The 17,291-nt window shown below is 33.3% G+C and overlaps 1 protein-coding gene across 3 annotated transcripts in view; it reads left to right on the forward strand.

Moving 5' to 3' along the window:
- TRIM37 (tripartite motif containing 37) overlaps positions 1-17,291 on the forward strand; it is a 112,517-nt gene that overhangs the window by 13,342 nt on the left and 81,884 nt on the right. For all 3 annotated transcript variants that reach the window (XM_051994153.1, XM_051994151.1, XM_051994152.1), the window contains exons 4-7: positions 476-592; positions 7,446-7,533; positions 8,852-8,974; positions 15,114-15,237. In XM_051994153.1, the coding sequence (XP_051850113.1) occupies positions 476-592; positions 7,446-7,533; positions 8,852-8,974; positions 15,114-15,237 (452 nt within the window). The remainder of the gene's footprint in view (positions 1-475; positions 593-7,445; positions 7,534-8,851; positions 8,975-15,113; positions 15,238-17,291) is intronic.

Here is a 17,291-nt window from a genome sequence, read left to right on the forward strand (position 1 = left end):
TTGGACTACATTGTGTGTGTTGTGTGTGTGTGTGTGTGTGTATTTTAAAACTTCATGTATTATTCCCCTCTACCCATTAGGATGTAAGCTGCTTGTGAGTATGGATAGTGTCAATTTGTTTTATTTGTATTTCTAGCTCCCAACATCCACTAAATACTTCACTGATAGACAGTGAAAGAAACAATCTTTCTTACTTTTTGCCCTGAAGGATCTGCTTAAAAGTCACTAAGTTTGGATGATGAGTTGTCTTTTTGACATCATTTTCATTTAGGAATTTTATTGTGTACTTTCTTAGGCTACATTTTTAATGCTAAATTCATTTAGTAATTAAAATAAGCCTAATTTACTTTTCATGTAATAATTATTGCTGAAAATGAATAGTACACAAAAAAGGTAACAAGTATTTATTTATATGTTGACTTAAATGATAAAATTCTGAGTTCCTGAAATAGATTATAGATTCAATCTTTTTCAGTGCTCCCCTCCAGCTTCGAGAACTGGTAAACTGTCGTTGGGCGGAAGAGGTTACCCAGCAGCTTGACACTCTTCAACTTTGCAGTCTCACCAAACATGAAGAAAATGAAAAGGACAAGTATGTAAAATCATTCTGGGGGAAAGTTTTGGTTTTCTTTTATTATTAATTTAATTAATAATAAACATTTCAGTGTACACAGAACAAAAAAGTTTTGTATATGAATTCTCTATTAAGTAGTTTTTTGAGTATATTAAAATTTTACATTTTTGTGACAAAATTGATTTTTTTTTTGTTCTTGTATATATTTTAAAATGTTTTATTGATATGTCTTTTAAAAAATCTCTCACTATTTGTTACCCTTTTTACAAATAAATATAAAAATAATTCATAAGAGGTCAGTTGCATGGTTAATCATTGACCTTCTGAAGTCATGATTGCTTTTTGCAATGATCAGAAAATAAAATATTTTCAGTTGCTTTTTAGAGAGGAACCTCCCCAAAGTGTATTTTAACCCTTTTGGGTAAAAAAGGATTATTAGATGATACTACCAACTGTCTAATCTTTTTAAAGACACTGCTCTGTTAACTCTTTGACCTTAACTAACTTTGACCTAGTTCCACTCTTAGTTCAAGTGTTGGCAATATGAGGTATTTGTGTATTGTATTGAGAGGTAGTATGGTGAATGGCTAAAGAAGTGGTCTTAAGAGTCAGACCGATCTGGATTTAAGTAATCCAGACACACATTGACTCAGGGCCCCGTGGTAGCTTTCTTTTGGTGCATGTAAGGTATAGAACAGGGGCAGATCTGCACGGGTAAAGATTGTTTTCTAACTGGCAGTTCCTTGGTACTATTTTGGGGAATATTGATAACTGAGATAGAAGTTGTGATCTTTACATTTTTCAGATGGAAGTCCTGTGACATAGGTATGATATTATAGGAGGATATTGGTGTTTTTGTTTTTGCTTGCAAGGGAGTCTAGGAAAGTTAGAGAATTTGTATCTTGACCCTTGGAAATTCTTTTTTAAAGCTTTTATATATATTCATGAATTCTTATACTAATCCTAGCAAATATTTCTATTTTGCTTTAAGGTTTATGAAATATGTATCGTTTCATTTAGCTTTGTGAAGTATGTTTTTATTATCCTCATTTCATAGAAGCGAAAGCAGACTGAGAAGGAGTATCTGAGACAGGATTCAAATTCAGGACTTTGAAAGAGTAGAATAAATTGTTTGTTATTGGTATGTCTATTTTATAGATACTTGTAGGATCACCATTTTAGAGCTGAAGAGGCTTCAGAAATTGTGAGATTTCTTTCTGTTCTCTGGGAAGATGGAAACATTAAATTTTTTCCAAAAATATTAACTGAACTAGAATAATGAGAATTTTCATAAATAAATATTCATGGTAAAAATTAAAATGGGGGCAAGTTATTTAACCTTTAGTGCAAGTTTCCTTAACTACAAAATTAAAATCTTCAAAGTCCTTTTCTTTTCTAAGATTCTAATATATCATATATACCAGTCTGGAGCGATGGGACTATTTCTGACTCCTCACTTTTATTTTTATTTTTTATTTTTTATTATAACTTTTTATTGACAGAGCCCATGCCTGGGTAATTTTTTTACAACATTATCCCTTGCACTCACTTCTGTTCTGACTTTTCCCCTCCCTCCCTCCACCCCCTTCCCCAGATGGCAAGCAGTCCTATACAAGTTAAATATGTCACAGTGTATCCTAGATACAATATATGTGTGCAGAACTGAACAGTTCTCTTGTTGCACAGGAAGAATTGGATTCAAAAGGTAAAAATAACCTGGGAAGAAAAACCAAAATGCAAACAGTTTACATTCATTTCCCAGTGTTCTTTCTTTGGGTGTAGCTGCTTCTGTCCATCCTTGCTCAACTGAAACTGTGACTCCTCACTTTGAAACTGCCCAGTTTTTAAATGTTTTTTCTCTTCATCCTTCCATGACTGATGCTTATTGGCATTTTGTTAGCTAAAACATGTACATAAATGACTAAGAAAAACTGAAAAATATTTCACTTACTATTCAGACTAAGGAGTAATCAAATATATGGAAACATGCTTACTCAAAGATTCACTGAATGTTCAGTACCTTATTACTAAGTGAAATGTTTGTCCTAAAATACTAAAAATAGAACAGTGCCTCTTTTAGAGAGAGAGAAATGCCTTGTGTATTTCCTTTGATGCATCATAGTAATACTGCAGTTAGCCACGTTTCTGTGAATTACTATGTGTAGTAATGTGTCAGATTACTTATTTATATGTATATTGCAACACACATATGTATATATGTCAATTTATCATATATATTCCAATATACATGAGATATACATACATGTCTCTCTCACACACACACGGTGTCCAGAACATAAAAATCCTAAAGCAAAATTTGTCCACAATATATAATGGTGAATGACCATGGTAAACCAATGTTTGATAATCCCAAAGTTTCTATGTTTTGGGGACAAGAAATTATAATTTGACAAAAATTGCTGGGAAAACTGGAAAGCCATTTGACAGAGACTAGATATAGACAAGCATCTCACACTTTATACCTAGGTGTTATCAAAATGGGTGCTTAATTAATTGATTTATTATTGTTACTTTTTCAAAAGTATTTTATTTTCCAAATATATGTAAAGATAGTTTTTAGCATTCATTTTTGTAAAACTTTGAGGTGCAAATTTTTCTCCCTTCCCCTCTTCTCTCTCCAAGACAGAAGCAATCTGATAAAGATTAAATATGTATAGTCCTTTTTTCCCATATTTGTCATGTTGTGCAAGAAAAATCAGATCACAGGGGAAGACCAAGAGAAAGGAAAACAAACAAATAATAACAATTAAAAAAAAGGTGAAAATACTATGTTTCAATCCACCTTTAGTGTCCATAGTTCTCTCTCTGGATACCGAGGGCTCTTTCCATCCCAAGTCTATTGGAATTGGCTTGAATCACCTTGTTAAGAGCCAAGTCCCCCACTGTTGATCATCACATTATCTTATTGTTACTGTGTACAATGTTCTCTTGGTTCTGCTCACTTCACTCAGCACCAGTTCGTGGAAATTATTCCAGGCTTTTTTGAATCAGCCTCCTCATCATTTCTTATAAAACAATAATATTCCATTACATTTATATACCATAACTTATTCAGCCATTCCCCAACTGTTAGGCATCCATTCAGTTTCCAGGTCCTTGCCACTCAAAAAGAGCTGCTTACAAACTTTTATACATGTGGGTGCTTTTCCCTCTTGTGATCTCTTTGGGATACAGACTCAGTAATGGTACTGCTAGATCAAAAAGTATGCATGGTTTTATAGCCCTTTAAGCATAGTTCCAAATTGCTCTCCAGAATGGTTGAATTTCTCAATCCCTCCAAAAATTCATTAGTGTCCCAGTTTTCCCACATCTCCTCCAATGTATATCATCTTTACTAATATGAGAGTTGTGAAGTGGTATCTCAGAGTTGTCCTAATTTGCATTTCTCTAATCTAAATTGCTTCATTCTCTAATCAAAAATGATTGAGTATTTTTTCATGTTATTAGAAATGGCTTTAATTTCCTTGTCTTAAAATTTCTCATATCCTTTGACCATTTACCATTTGGGGAATAGCTTATATTCTTTTTCTTTTTACATTTAATTTAATCTAAAAATTTTTTAATAGTATTTTTCTAAATACATGGAAAGATAGCTTTTAGCATTCACCTTTACCAAACCTTGTGTTGCAAATTTTTCTCCCTTTTTTCCCCTTTCTCTCCTCCCCTTGATTGATAGCAAACAATCCAATATAGATTAAAAGTGCAATTCTTCTAAACATATTTCCTTATTTGTCATAGTACACAAGAAAAATCAGATCAAAAGGGAAAAAAGACATGAGAAAGAAAAAAAAAAACAAACAAAAAGATGTAAATACTATGCTTTGTAACCCCTAGTCCTCTCTCTGGTTGTGGATAGCTCTTTTCATCACAAATGTATCAGAATTTCCTTGAATTACTTCATTGTTCAAAAGAACCCAATCCATCACAGTTGATGATCACATAATCTTGTTATTGTTACTGTTATAAAAATAAAATCTATTCCCCAATTGATAAATGATAAAAGATACAACAGGCAATTTTTGGAAGAAGAAACTTGTTACTTGTTACTGTGTACAATGTGCTCTTGATTGTGCTCATTTCACTTAGAAATAGTTCATGTAAGTCTTTCCAGACTCTTCTAAAATCAGCCTGCTTATCGTTTCTTACAGAACAATAATATTCCATTACATTCATATACCAAACTTATTTAGCCATTCTCTGATGGGCATACACTCAATTTCTAGTTCTTTGGGGAATGACTTAGAGTTTGAGTCACTTCTCTATATGTTTTTAAAATGAAATCTTTATTAGAAACACTGGCTATAAAACTTTTCCCTTAGTTTTTTTATTCAGCGAGTGCATAATTTAGACATGAAGAGTGATATTAGAGTAAATTAGGAGACCCTGAAGAAATTTACTTGTCTGATTTCATGGATTAGGAAAGAGTTTATGACCAAATGAGAAACAGGGAGGATCACAGAAGATAAAATGAATAATTTTGATTACATGAAAGTGAGAAGTTTTGCACAAATAGAACTGATGTGGCACAAATTAGAAGGAAACCTGAACTAGAAAACATTTTTGAGTAGGAAATTTCTCTTAATAAAAGACTCATTTCTTAAATATGTAGGTCACTAAGAGAAAATTATAAAAATAAAATCTATTCCCCAATTGATAAATGATAAAAGGATACAACAGGCAATTTTTGGAAGAAGAAAAAGCTATCGATTGTCATGCTTTAAATAATTATTGATTTGAGAAATGCAAATTAAAAAACTTGAGGTACCACTCAAAACCATCAGGTGGATAACATGACAGAAAAGGAAAATGACAAATACTGAAGGGAATATGGAATAATAGGTACACTAATAGATTGTTGATGGAGTAGGGGACTAGTTCAACCATTCTGGAGGACAGTTGGGAGCTTTGCTCAAAGACTATAAAATCTCATACTCTGGTTTATTTTTTATTTTTAACCCATGCCAGGGTAATTTTTTACAGCATTATCCCTTGCACTCACTTCTGTTCCAATTTTTCCCCTCCCTCTCTTCACCCCCTCCCCCAGATGGCAAGCAGTCCTTTACATGTTAAATAGGTTACAGTATATCCTAGATACAATATATGTGTGCAAAACCGAACAGTTCTCTTGTTGCACAGGGAGAATTGGATTCAGAAGGTATAATTAACCCAGAAAGAAAACAAAAATGCAAGCAGTTTATATTCATTTCCCAGTGTTCTTTCTTTAGGTGTAGCTGCTTCTGTCCATCCTTGATCAATTGAAACTGAATTAGCTCTCTTTATCGAAGAGATCCACTTCCATCAGAATACATCCTCAGACAGTATCATTGTTGAGGTATATAATGATTTCTTGGTTCTGCTCATTTCACTTAGCATCAGTTCATGTAAGTCTCGCCAGTCCTCTCTGTATTCATCCTGCTGGTCATTCCTTACAGAACAATAATATTCCATAACATTCATATACCACAATTTACTCAACCATTCTCCAGTTGATGGGCATCCATTCATTTTCCATCTTCTAGCCACGACAAACAGGGCTGCCACAAACATTTTGGCACATACAGGTCTCTTTCTCTTCTTTAGCATCTCTTTGGGGTATAAGCCCAGTAGTAGCACTGCTGGATCAAAGGGTATGCACAGTTTGATAACTTTTTGAGCATAGTTCCAAATTGCTCTCCAGAATGGCTGGATGTGTTTACAATTCCACCAACAATGTATCAGTGTCCCTAAAACCTCATACTCTGACCAGCAACACAACTATTAGGTCTCTGTCCCAAAGAGATCAGAGGAAAAGGTCCTACATAGATAAATATTTATAAGTAGCTCTATTTTTGATGGCAAAAAACTAGATATTGAGGCGATACTTATTAATTGGGAAATGGCTGAAAAAGTGGGATATGATTGTGATGGAAAATTATAAGAAATGATGAGAGGGATTGATTCAGAAAAATTGGGTAGGAATTATATGAATTGATGCAAAGTGAAGTATGCAGAACCAGGAGAACATTGTGCTTAGTAACACCAGTTTTATAATGATAAACTTTGAAATACTTAGCTATTCTGATCAATAGATCTGTGATCCACAACAGTTCCAAAGAACTTATGATTAAAACTACTCTCTACCTACAAAGAGACCTGATGAACTTTGAGTTAAAATTGAAGCATACTTTTTTCTTTCTCTTCTCCCCCACTTTCTTATCCTTCTTTTGGGAGGGGGTGTGGGGAGCAACATGGTTAATATAGAAGTATTTTTTCCAGAACTTTACATATATAATTGATACCATATATTGCTTGTTTCCTCAATGAATAGGGAAGAGGCTACCTGGGGGAATGCAAAAAATTTGGAACTCATTTTTTTAAGAAAAACAAATGTTAAAAATAAATAATTTTTAAAAATTTTAATAAAGGTATAGCAAACAAAAAAAAGTGATTAAGTGATCTGAAAGACACAAGTTGGAAAGCAGTACAAGCTTGGTACATGGTGTCATAGATAATGTCCATATCAAGAAATGAATAAAAGCCAGTTTAACATCTCTGATGATAAAGTAATTCTTTTTTTTCCCCTTAGAATCATTAACTTCTGATTATGAGAAGTTTGTCTTTGTGGTCCTGTTTTGGAAGTTGGCATGTAGTTTTTAAAGGGCTAATTTAGGCCATTAACAAAAATTTATAATATTAAAAATGATTTTTCTAGCCTATTTAAAGTTTTGAAGTACCTTAAAGCTATAGAAATATATCTAAAGCAGGACTTTTATGCTATATTCCTTGAAATTTGCCTGAAATATGTCTGACTTTTGGAGAAAAGTCTTAAGAATTTTCAACTACATATTTCTTTTTTCCATTTAAAAAATAGATGTGAAAATCACCATGAAAAGCTTAGTGTATTCTGCTGGACTTGTAAGAAATGTATCTGCCATCAATGTGCACTTTGGGGAGGAATGGTGAGTAGAAAAATCAAGCATATTATTTTTCTTGTGTGTGTATGTATTATTCCTCATTTAGATATTAAACTTTTTGAGCTCATACCACATTTTATTAAACACTTCCTTATGGGCACTCACTTCTACAATCTTAACTGGGAATGGTCTTCGAGATCATGTAGTCCAAACCATTAATTTTATTTATTGATTAGCCTAGAAGTGAGTGTTACTCACATGTGCTAGTGTAACCTCAATTCAGTTATTATGAAGAATTGGGGAAGTTGGGGAAAAAGCACTAAACTTGAAGTCAGAGTATCTGAGCCTTTGTGCTGAAATTATTTTACTGACCTTAGGCAAAATCATTTTCATTGTTTGAGTCTCTATGTTATTTGAAAATTCTAAAAAGTTACATGGTCACATAAGCACCTAATATGTGTCAGAGGTAAGATTTGGTCCCAGATTTTATCCTGAGGTCAGCTGTCTGTATTATGGCAAGCTGCTTCTTGTAGATGCCACATTTCTGGATATACTGCCTTCTTATCTACCAGAGAGAAAAAGACTGTGTGCGTATGTGTGTTTGATTTTTTAGAAAGATTACTTGACCGTAGTTATGAAGGTATTTCATTAAAAAACTTAAATTTTAGGAAGACCCCAAGTAATGTTATGTTCCATGAACCTATCCTATAATTGAATATTAAATATGCAGACTAGGAAAACTCAAGTTCCTCCAACTCGGTGTTTAAATATACCACCATCCTTTTCTGTCCTTTCTTGATTGGAAAAATTAAAGCTCACTTTCTATAATTTCCTCTTAAAGTTTGTAACTAAATGTTCACTAAAGCAGATCATTCTTTATTCTCATATAATGCCAGACAGAAGTTCATTGTAATAGAATCATTCCAATTTCTATTTAAGAGCTTGAATTTGATAAGAAATTGTTTTGGATTTTAACCAAAAAAACTGGTTGTGTGATGATTTTTTTAATTTCTCTTTTTTTTAGCAGGCAAAAGTAATATTCTAAATTGATTATAAATTTATATGAATATTTGATCTCCAAAAATGGTGCGAAAAATAGAATCTCTTGCTTAGGTTAATCTTGTGCAGTGGGTTCCTTGCTGATGATCTGGGCACATGTGAAGATGTTTGTTAAAATCCAGTCATTTGTTTAGGAGCCTTGATGCAGATAAGATGAATTAAAAAAATTTTACCTGTTTTTATAATATTAAAGAAATCTACAAAGCTGCAATTTAATTTTGAGTATGTTCTAACTTATGTCCAAAGGATGATCTTGCAGAATCTAAAATGGTCTAAAGATACTTTTCTTATTTGATTTAAATAGCATGGTGGACACACTTTTAAACCTTTGGCGGAAATTTATGAGCAACATGTCACTAAAGTGAATGAAGAAGTAGCAAAACTTCGTCGGCGACTCATGGAATTAATAAGCTTGGTTCAAGAAGTGGTAAGATAGACCTAAAAAGTCTTTATGTTCATTTATCTTCCACCGAGCTTCCAGAGTGATAGGTTTTCCCTCATTATTCCTTTATTTAATAAAAACCTCTGGTTTCCTGGTACCTCTAGGATGAAATAGGTATTTCCTATTTGGCATGAGCCCTTCACAATTTGGCTTCAATCTACTTTTCCAGCCTAAATATACTTTATTCTACTTCATGTACTCTGTTACATGAAAATACTATATGGTCCAGCAGAACTACTATTGTAGTCCTGATCTCCTTATTCTTCCTTATTATATCCATATTCCAACTCCCATCTCTGTTCTTTTGCACAAGTTATCCCCATACCTGTAATGTACTTCCTCCTTATGCCTTTTAGAATCTCTCATTTACTTCAAAACACAAGCCCTGCCTTTTCTATAACATCTTTCCAGATCTCCTTTCCTCATTATTAGGACCTTTTCCTCTCAAATCACCTTGTATCTCCCTCAATAGAATGTAAGCTGCTTGTAGGTAGGGACTGTTTTATTTAATTTTTTAAAAAAATCTTTGAATTCCTAGTGTCTAGAACAATGTCTTCTATATAAACACTGATTTATTTGTTAATTTTTTTTTATTCTCATATATCAGGTATCTTCACCTATAATTTCTACATACTGAAATTTAATTAAATTAAATTAATTAATTAATTTTTATTACAGCTTTTTATTGACAAAACATATGCATGGGTAATTTTTCAACATTGACCCTTGCAAAAACTTTTGTTCCAACTTTTCCCCTCCCTTCCTCCACCCCCTTCCCTAGATGGCAGGTAGTCCCATATTTGTTAAATATGTTAAAGTATGTGTTAAATACAATATATGTGTACATATTTATACAGTTATCTTGCTGCACAAGAAAAATCAGATTTAGAAAGAAGGTAAAAATAACCTGGAAGGAAAAAAAATGCAAGCAAACAATAGCAGAAAGAATATAAATGCTATGTTGTGGTTTACCCTCATTTCCCAGTGTTCTTTCTCTGGGTGTAGCTGGTTCTGTTCATCACTGATCGATTAGAACTGATTTGGATCCTTTCATTTTTGAGGATAGCCACTTCCATCAGAATTGATCCTCATATGTTATTGTTATTGGTTTGTATAATGATCTCCTGGTTCTGCTCATTTCACTTAGCATCAGTTCATGTAATTCTCTCCTAACCTCTTTGTATTCATCCTGCAGGTCATTTCTTACAGAACAATAATATTTTATAATATTCATATACCATAATTTATTTAGTCTTTCTTTGATTGATGGGCATCCACTCAGTTTCTAGTTTCTGGCCACTACAAAAAGGGCTGCCACAAACATTTTTGTACATGTGGGTCTTTTTCCCTTCTTTAAAATCTCTTTGGGATATAAGCCCAGTAGTAACACTGATGGATCAAAGGGTATGCACAGCTTGACAGCCTTTTGAGTATAGTTCCAAATTGCTCTCCAGAATGGTTGGGTCCCCATTCACGATTCCACCAACAATGCATATACTGAAATTTTAAAGGACTTGAAGAGCCATGTTACAATCTACAAATATTTCTTAATTTACAGATGCTTTAATTTTATAGAAATATGAAGAGGCAGCAATTGTGTTGAAATCTTTGGCCTCTGGCCTTCCATAGGAACAGTTATTCTTTCTTTTCCTAGCCTAATAAGTGGGAAGTGGTAATTAAACCTTTAGAAATTCAAGTAATTAATTGTTGGTTCCCTCAACTCTTTCTCCATAGTTCCTGAAGGAACAGCTGACTCTGTGGTAAGGAGATGTACTTGCTCTTCTGAGTTAGAATATAGTATTTCTAAAAGTACTATACTTTATGTAATCATATGTGATTAGTTAGTGGTTAGAAAACTAGAATTGGAGTGAGAAAAGATCATCTGAGTTCAGATATGGCCTTGGACTCAATTTCTTCAACTGTAAAATAGCAACGGATTGTTATGAGGATCAAATGAGATAATGTTTATAAAGTATTTAGCACAGTTCCTGGCACATAGTAGATGCTGTATAAATGCTAATTCCCCCCTCCCACTCTTCACTCAACTCTCCAACCCCCCTTCTCCCTGAAACTGATCAGTCAACAAACATTTATTAAGCACATCCTATGTGGGGGAAATAGAGTCAGAAATGAAACTTATCATGGCATGAAAATAACCCTGGATTCTGAAAGGCAGGCAGATATTACTAAGTTAAAAGATCAGTATATTCCTAGCAACAAACTGTTATTGAAGGACCAGATTGTTTTGAAAGAGTCTTATCTCAGATATTTGCTACCTGGTGATGAATTTTTTTGGCACTAGAAAATTTTGAAGATCATGTGCTCAAGCATGTAGGAGTTGTAATCAGTTATGGTGGAGAGAAAACCATCCTAAAGAGAGAATGCATTTTTTGAATCATTGAAGTAATTACCATAATAAAATGTATTTTCTAGGGTCGTGTGTGTGTGCATATGCATATGAGGGTGAAAGAGAACACGAGAGAGCAGGAGAGAGAAAACATGCACATAAGAGTGAGAGAGCAAAAGAAGTCAAAAGGAAAAGAGCAAGTGTGATGTTTTTTGCAAAATTGCTATATTTAAAACTAGAAGACTGGGTTCAAGTTCTACCACTGCCACTTTGTTACCTTGGGCAAATTATTTCTAGGCCTTAATCTAGTTTCTAGACATTATTTAGAAAATGTGGGTGTTGTACAAATGACCTCTGAGGTCCCTTCCAGCTCTAAATTTATTATCTTATGAATTACCACTAACTAATCACATGAATTATTATCTTATAAGCATAGTTTCTATGGCAAAAAGTATACCAAATTCCAAGCAACTTACTTCCAAATGATTATAATCTGTTCATGATTTGGGGTACTGTTTTGTGGCTAAAAATTAGATATATTGCTAAGTCGTCTATTTTGAAAACCCCACTCTGCTCTCAGAGCATTTCTGTATGGTTCAGTTGCCCATATTCTGGATTCTGTATGTGAATTTCATCTCCCTTATTCAGAAAAGTTCAATTTTTCAGTTTCAGATAGATATTGATATTTATTAGAAAATATTTGTACTGAGTTCTGTCTTCCTCTTCCTCAGACTCAACACTGCAACTCATTTGGAGTCCTTTAGTCCTTTATGACTTCATTCACCAACACTTAATAACACTCAGGCTTCTTTAATCAAAACACCTTTTCATGGCTATCATTTTTCTCATGAAATGAAGAAGTGGAAAGTATACTTGAGGGAAAGATCTCTTGGTTATCTTTAGTGCTTAGTCCAGCACATAGTATTTGATAAATGCTTTTCATTTGTTTCAGAGATACTGAAGGTTAAATAGGTTTTTTGGTTTGGCAAACGTGTATTTTTTGTAAATTTTAGTATATTTTCAAAACCACTTTGTAACATAGACAAAGTGATAATAATTCACCCATGGGAATTTATTGACCGATATAATAGTCTTAATTTATTTTATAAAATAGTCTTCTAAAACTTAGAATTTAATTGATGTTAATATTTATTCTAGTGATACAGGTTGAAGCCCAGCCATGCCTCTTCATCCTTTTCATCTCTTTTCCATATTCTCCCATATGTTTGCTAATGCTAATGACTGTCTTCCTTAAAATCTTAATATCGTGAGTTTCAGGTTGTAGAAAGCTAGGTTTGACTCAGGCCTCTTTCATAGTTCAAGCTTGAGATTAGGTAATTTATGTTATATTTTCTGTGATTTTTTTTTTAAGAGAAAAAAAAATAAACTCCTAAACTTTGTCTTATTTACTGCCCCTATGTCCCTTGAAGACATTAGTATTCTGAGGAAATCTCTTATAATTACTCAAATATATTTGCTTTCCTGTGATTTTCTTGCCTCTTACATTTGTATTTCAAAATATCGTCAGTTTTGACCTGTTCTTTAGGAATGCTTAGAAGTTAAATAGACATGAAAAAGCAATCCTAATCCTTGTAAGACCATGCTTAGTTTTGCAGAGTAAATTATTCTTTGTTCTTGGCCTTTATCTATTGCTTTTGCTTTTTGCTCTCCTTTTTAGTAATATGATCTTTACTGTGATATTTGAACTCTCTCTTTCTGGCAGGCTGAGATATTTTTTATTTGACTAGGGAACTCTGAACTTTTTGCTTGGATGTTATTGGGAATTTTTAATTGGGGTTTCTAGAGGTGACTGGTAGATTCTATTTTCATTTTGTTCTATGGTTTTAATAGGTCTGGATAGGTTTTATTCATAATTTTTTTGAAATATAGAGTATGTAGATTTGTTTATGATTGGATTTTCCTGATAGTTTAATGATTCTTAGATTATCTAGACTTTATCTGTTTTCCATGTTGTTTTTGATTGAAGATAACTTAAATTTTCTGGTATTTTTTCAGTCTTTCAGTACTAGAATATTTCTTATTCCCTCATGGAGTCAAAGAAAGAGTGGAAAAGGAAATGAAAACTTGAATGAATGGCAAGAAAAATAAACACCTCAGTAAGGAGTTACAAAATCTTATTTAAGTAACAGACTATTAACTGCGTTCTATGTGTCAATCACTCTACTAAACTTTTCCAGGAATTCTTACTAGGCTCATGTCCAATCTACATTTTTCTTTTGAGGTTTTGCTCATAGATGTTTATGTAGTTGCCTTTTTCAGAATTTGTGTCTTGAACTTTGACACCATGTAACTTTTATGATTGGGTTCTTTGTTGTTGTTTTGCTTATTTTTTCAGACTGTTTCTTGACTTTGAATTTCATGAGAGTTAGGCTCTGTTCACCTTTTGAGGAAAAGAACCTTGAGGTTCAAGGTTTAGGATTTTTTAAAAAAATCTTACTGTTTTCACATGTAACCCTGAGAGATTGTAGGTTTTCCTATGCTTCTAAGGTGATATGATCTGGGGAAAGGTATGGTCACTGTTCTCCTGGTCTGCATCCTGGTCCTTACCCAGGTAGGGGCTCTCCTACCATACAACTGCAAATGTTAGTATGGTTTGGAACACAGCCCTGGGCTAGCTCTGTTTCTGTCCTGGAACTATAATCAGGGACCCTGCTGCTTTGCAACCACAGACATTACTTGTTACCCTATGACTGCAACTCAAAACTAGGTAATGGGCAGTGGAACTGCCAAACATTACTTGGTCCTGTATCCAGTGCCCACACAGAGAACCTCTAACTTCTTTCTGACACTTGTCCTATCCCTTTACTGTCTCTGGGCAATGAGAGTTTCTACAATTGCTGCTGCTATTGCCATTGCCATCTAACCTCCAAAGCCCATAGCTGATGTTGCTCTTAGACTGGACTTATGGCTAATCCCAACTTGTGTCATACACTTCTCCTTCCAACCTCCTGAATTGTTTTGGGCTGGAAAAATGTCTCTCCCCAATCTTATATTGGCTATGTCATACAGAATTTGATTAGAGTTGTTATTTTAAAGTTTTTTGAAGGGGAATACTGGGAAGAGTTCAGTTGAAGAATAGTTCCATCTCCTCTACTATCTTCTCTCATCATTCTCATTAAGTGGAGGGAGAGAGAGAAGTTCTGTTCACCTTCAACCTAGAAGCAATGGAGCAAAGGATTTTACTCCTTGATGAGAAATAGAATTAACTTTTTAACCTTTCTTAGGAGAGCCTGTAAGCCTTCCTTTCATTAAGTTTCAACTTAAAATTTTAATTGAAACATATCTTTTAAAAAATATTTTCAGGTCCGTTGGTAACTTTTTTGAATATATTTAGTTTACATTTTTATTGATAGGTTTTGGTAGTCACTAGTCTTCAAGAAAAATTGACTAGCACTTGTAGTAGTCTTAGACTCAGAGTTAGTAAGGTATGCATTTGAATTCTGCCATCAATACCTACTGATTATGTAACCATGAATAATTTCTTTAACTCCTTATGGACTTAGTCTCTAATTTTTAAAATGGGAATAATATTTATTTCTTAGAGTTGGTGTGAAACTCAAAAGAGATAATGTCTGTAAAATTCTTATCAAATCTAAAGTAGCATAATTAGTATTATTTATTATGTTATTATATTATTTTGTTAACCAAATAAGTTTTGATTTATAAATTCAAAAAAAAAAAAGGAAAAAGAAAAATTGGCTAGCAAGCTATATTTATTTTTGTTGACATTTTCAAATTAATTTGTTAATCCCTTAGGAAAGAAATGTAGAGGCAGTACGAAGTGCAAAAGATGAACGTGTTCGAGAAATTAGAAATGCAGTAGAGATGATGATTGCACGTTTAGATACACAGCTGAAGAATAAACTTATAACATTAATGGGTAAGTGCTTCTTGCCAGTTTTGTCTTATTATACCTTATTATTCCTCTTTTAAGATTTACTGGAAAATTATTTAAATTTCCACGAAGGGATGATGATGTGGCACATTATGTGAGTATACCCTTTTAAAATAAGAAAAGATGGTCCCATTGAAAGAGTTCCTGTGCCTGGTGGTTCAGGGCCAGCATTTATAGCCATGATCTTTGGCAGGATAGCTAACTTCTTGAACCTCAGTTTCTTTTCTAGAAAATATTAATAATACTGACTTCCCTTTGTTTTTGTGATCATCAAATGATCACTTGGGAATCATTCAGATGTAAGAGATGGGCAGGTCTGAACTGACCTGAGAGTAACGTCTCTAAGCTGCCTGCCTCTGTGACCTTGATCAAGTCACTCGTTCTTCTTGGGCCTCGACTTCCTCACCTGTAAAATAAAGGAATTTCACTTGAAAGAGGCATCTCCGAGGGCACTTCTAGCTCTGTAATTCTAGATAGACAATTGTGTGGATGTATAAAGATAGGGAGAAAAAAAGAGTCCATATGTCTTATATTGACTTAATGGTACTGAATTAATGGGTTCTCATAATTGAATATGGAGGGTCATAAAATTATGACTTATTATAAGTAAATGTTTGCTTTGTATACCTATTTTGTATATCTATGTACCCAGGATCATGTAAACATTTCTTGATCAAAAACAGATCACCAATGTAAAAAGTTTAAGAAACCCTGCTCTATGATAAAGAACTTGGGTTCTATAAGTTTTTTGTCTCACTTGTCATTCTAATTTTTTTTTTTTGTACTCCTTTCTTTCCATATAAGGTTTCTATATTCTTAAATTATGAAGCCTAGAATTAAATATAGGATTAAACATAGGTTTTCTTTTTCTTTTTCTTTCTTTCTTTTTTTTTTTTTTTTTTTGCTCAGGCAACTGAGGTTAAGTGACTTAGTGCCCAAGTTCTCACAGCTAGGAAGTATTAAGTGTCCGAGATCAGATTTGAATCCAGGTCCTCCTGACTTCAGGGCTCTATCTATTGCACCACCTCGCTGTCTCTAAACATAGGTTTTTTAGGAAGAATCTGGTAACTGCTAAATGAAGTAACAAGTCTTTATTGATGAACTGTACTTTTAAACAACTGTATATTGCAGTCCATATCTCAATACTGATTAAAGTTTTGTAGGTCAGATAATTTTTTTATCTGCTTCTCTTGACTTTCCAGAGTTCTGGCCATTCCTTTTATCTTGTCATCAAAATTTTAATTTTCTCATATTATTTGTAAAAGGTGTTTGAAATGTCTTCAATTTGCCATTATCTCCCTACTTTTGTGCCAATTAATTCAAATGGTAGAAATTTATAAGCTATCATTTGTTTTCATTTTTTTTCCCTCATATGACTAAATGAATTTAAAATGCAGTATAGGGCAAGCATAACCTTCTAACAGGCAGCACTTTCTAGATTTTTAGTTAATTTCTGGCTTTCACTTATGGCTGTATTGTACTATAATTTTTGTCCCTGTTAACTTACTATCAAATAAAGATGATTTAACTATCCTCTGAATCCACATTTCTTTTTAAAAGAGAATTGCATTCAGCAGAACTTTCATCTAATACCATTGACTCCAATAACTTGTTATTTGAAAATAAGTTTTATTGATGTCCCTTATTTTTATTTCCCAGTCATTTTCTGGGTATTACCTCTCTCTTTCTTATCCTGCTTTTAGGAATTGAACCCTCTGTTGTGATAAAGAAGAGCAATTAAGGAAAAATAGTGGTACAATGATTGTGCCCTGACACAATGTGTTTGTAAAAATCTGCCCTTTATGTCCCTGTCCTTTTGGCAGACAGAGATGTTTCATTTTTGTTTTCAGGAACCAACACTGGTTAGTATATTTATTTGGAGTCAATATCCTTTTAATGTTCTTTTCACTTACATTTTTGTCATTGTATATATTGTACTTCTGACTCTGTTTATTTTATTTTGTATTAATTTTGAGCTCCCATTGGCCTAGAGAGACTTCTCAGCACCCACTAGTGTAAAGAAACTTCTGTCTGTTCCC

The sequence above is a fragment of the Antechinus flavipes genome, chromosome 4 (genome assembly GCF_016432865.1).
Source record: "Antechinus flavipes isolate AdamAnt ecotype Samford, QLD, Australia chromosome 4, AdamAnt_v2, whole genome shotgun sequence".
Taxonomy (NCBI): Eukaryota; Metazoa; Chordata; class Mammalia; order Dasyuromorphia; family Dasyuridae; genus Antechinus; species Antechinus flavipes.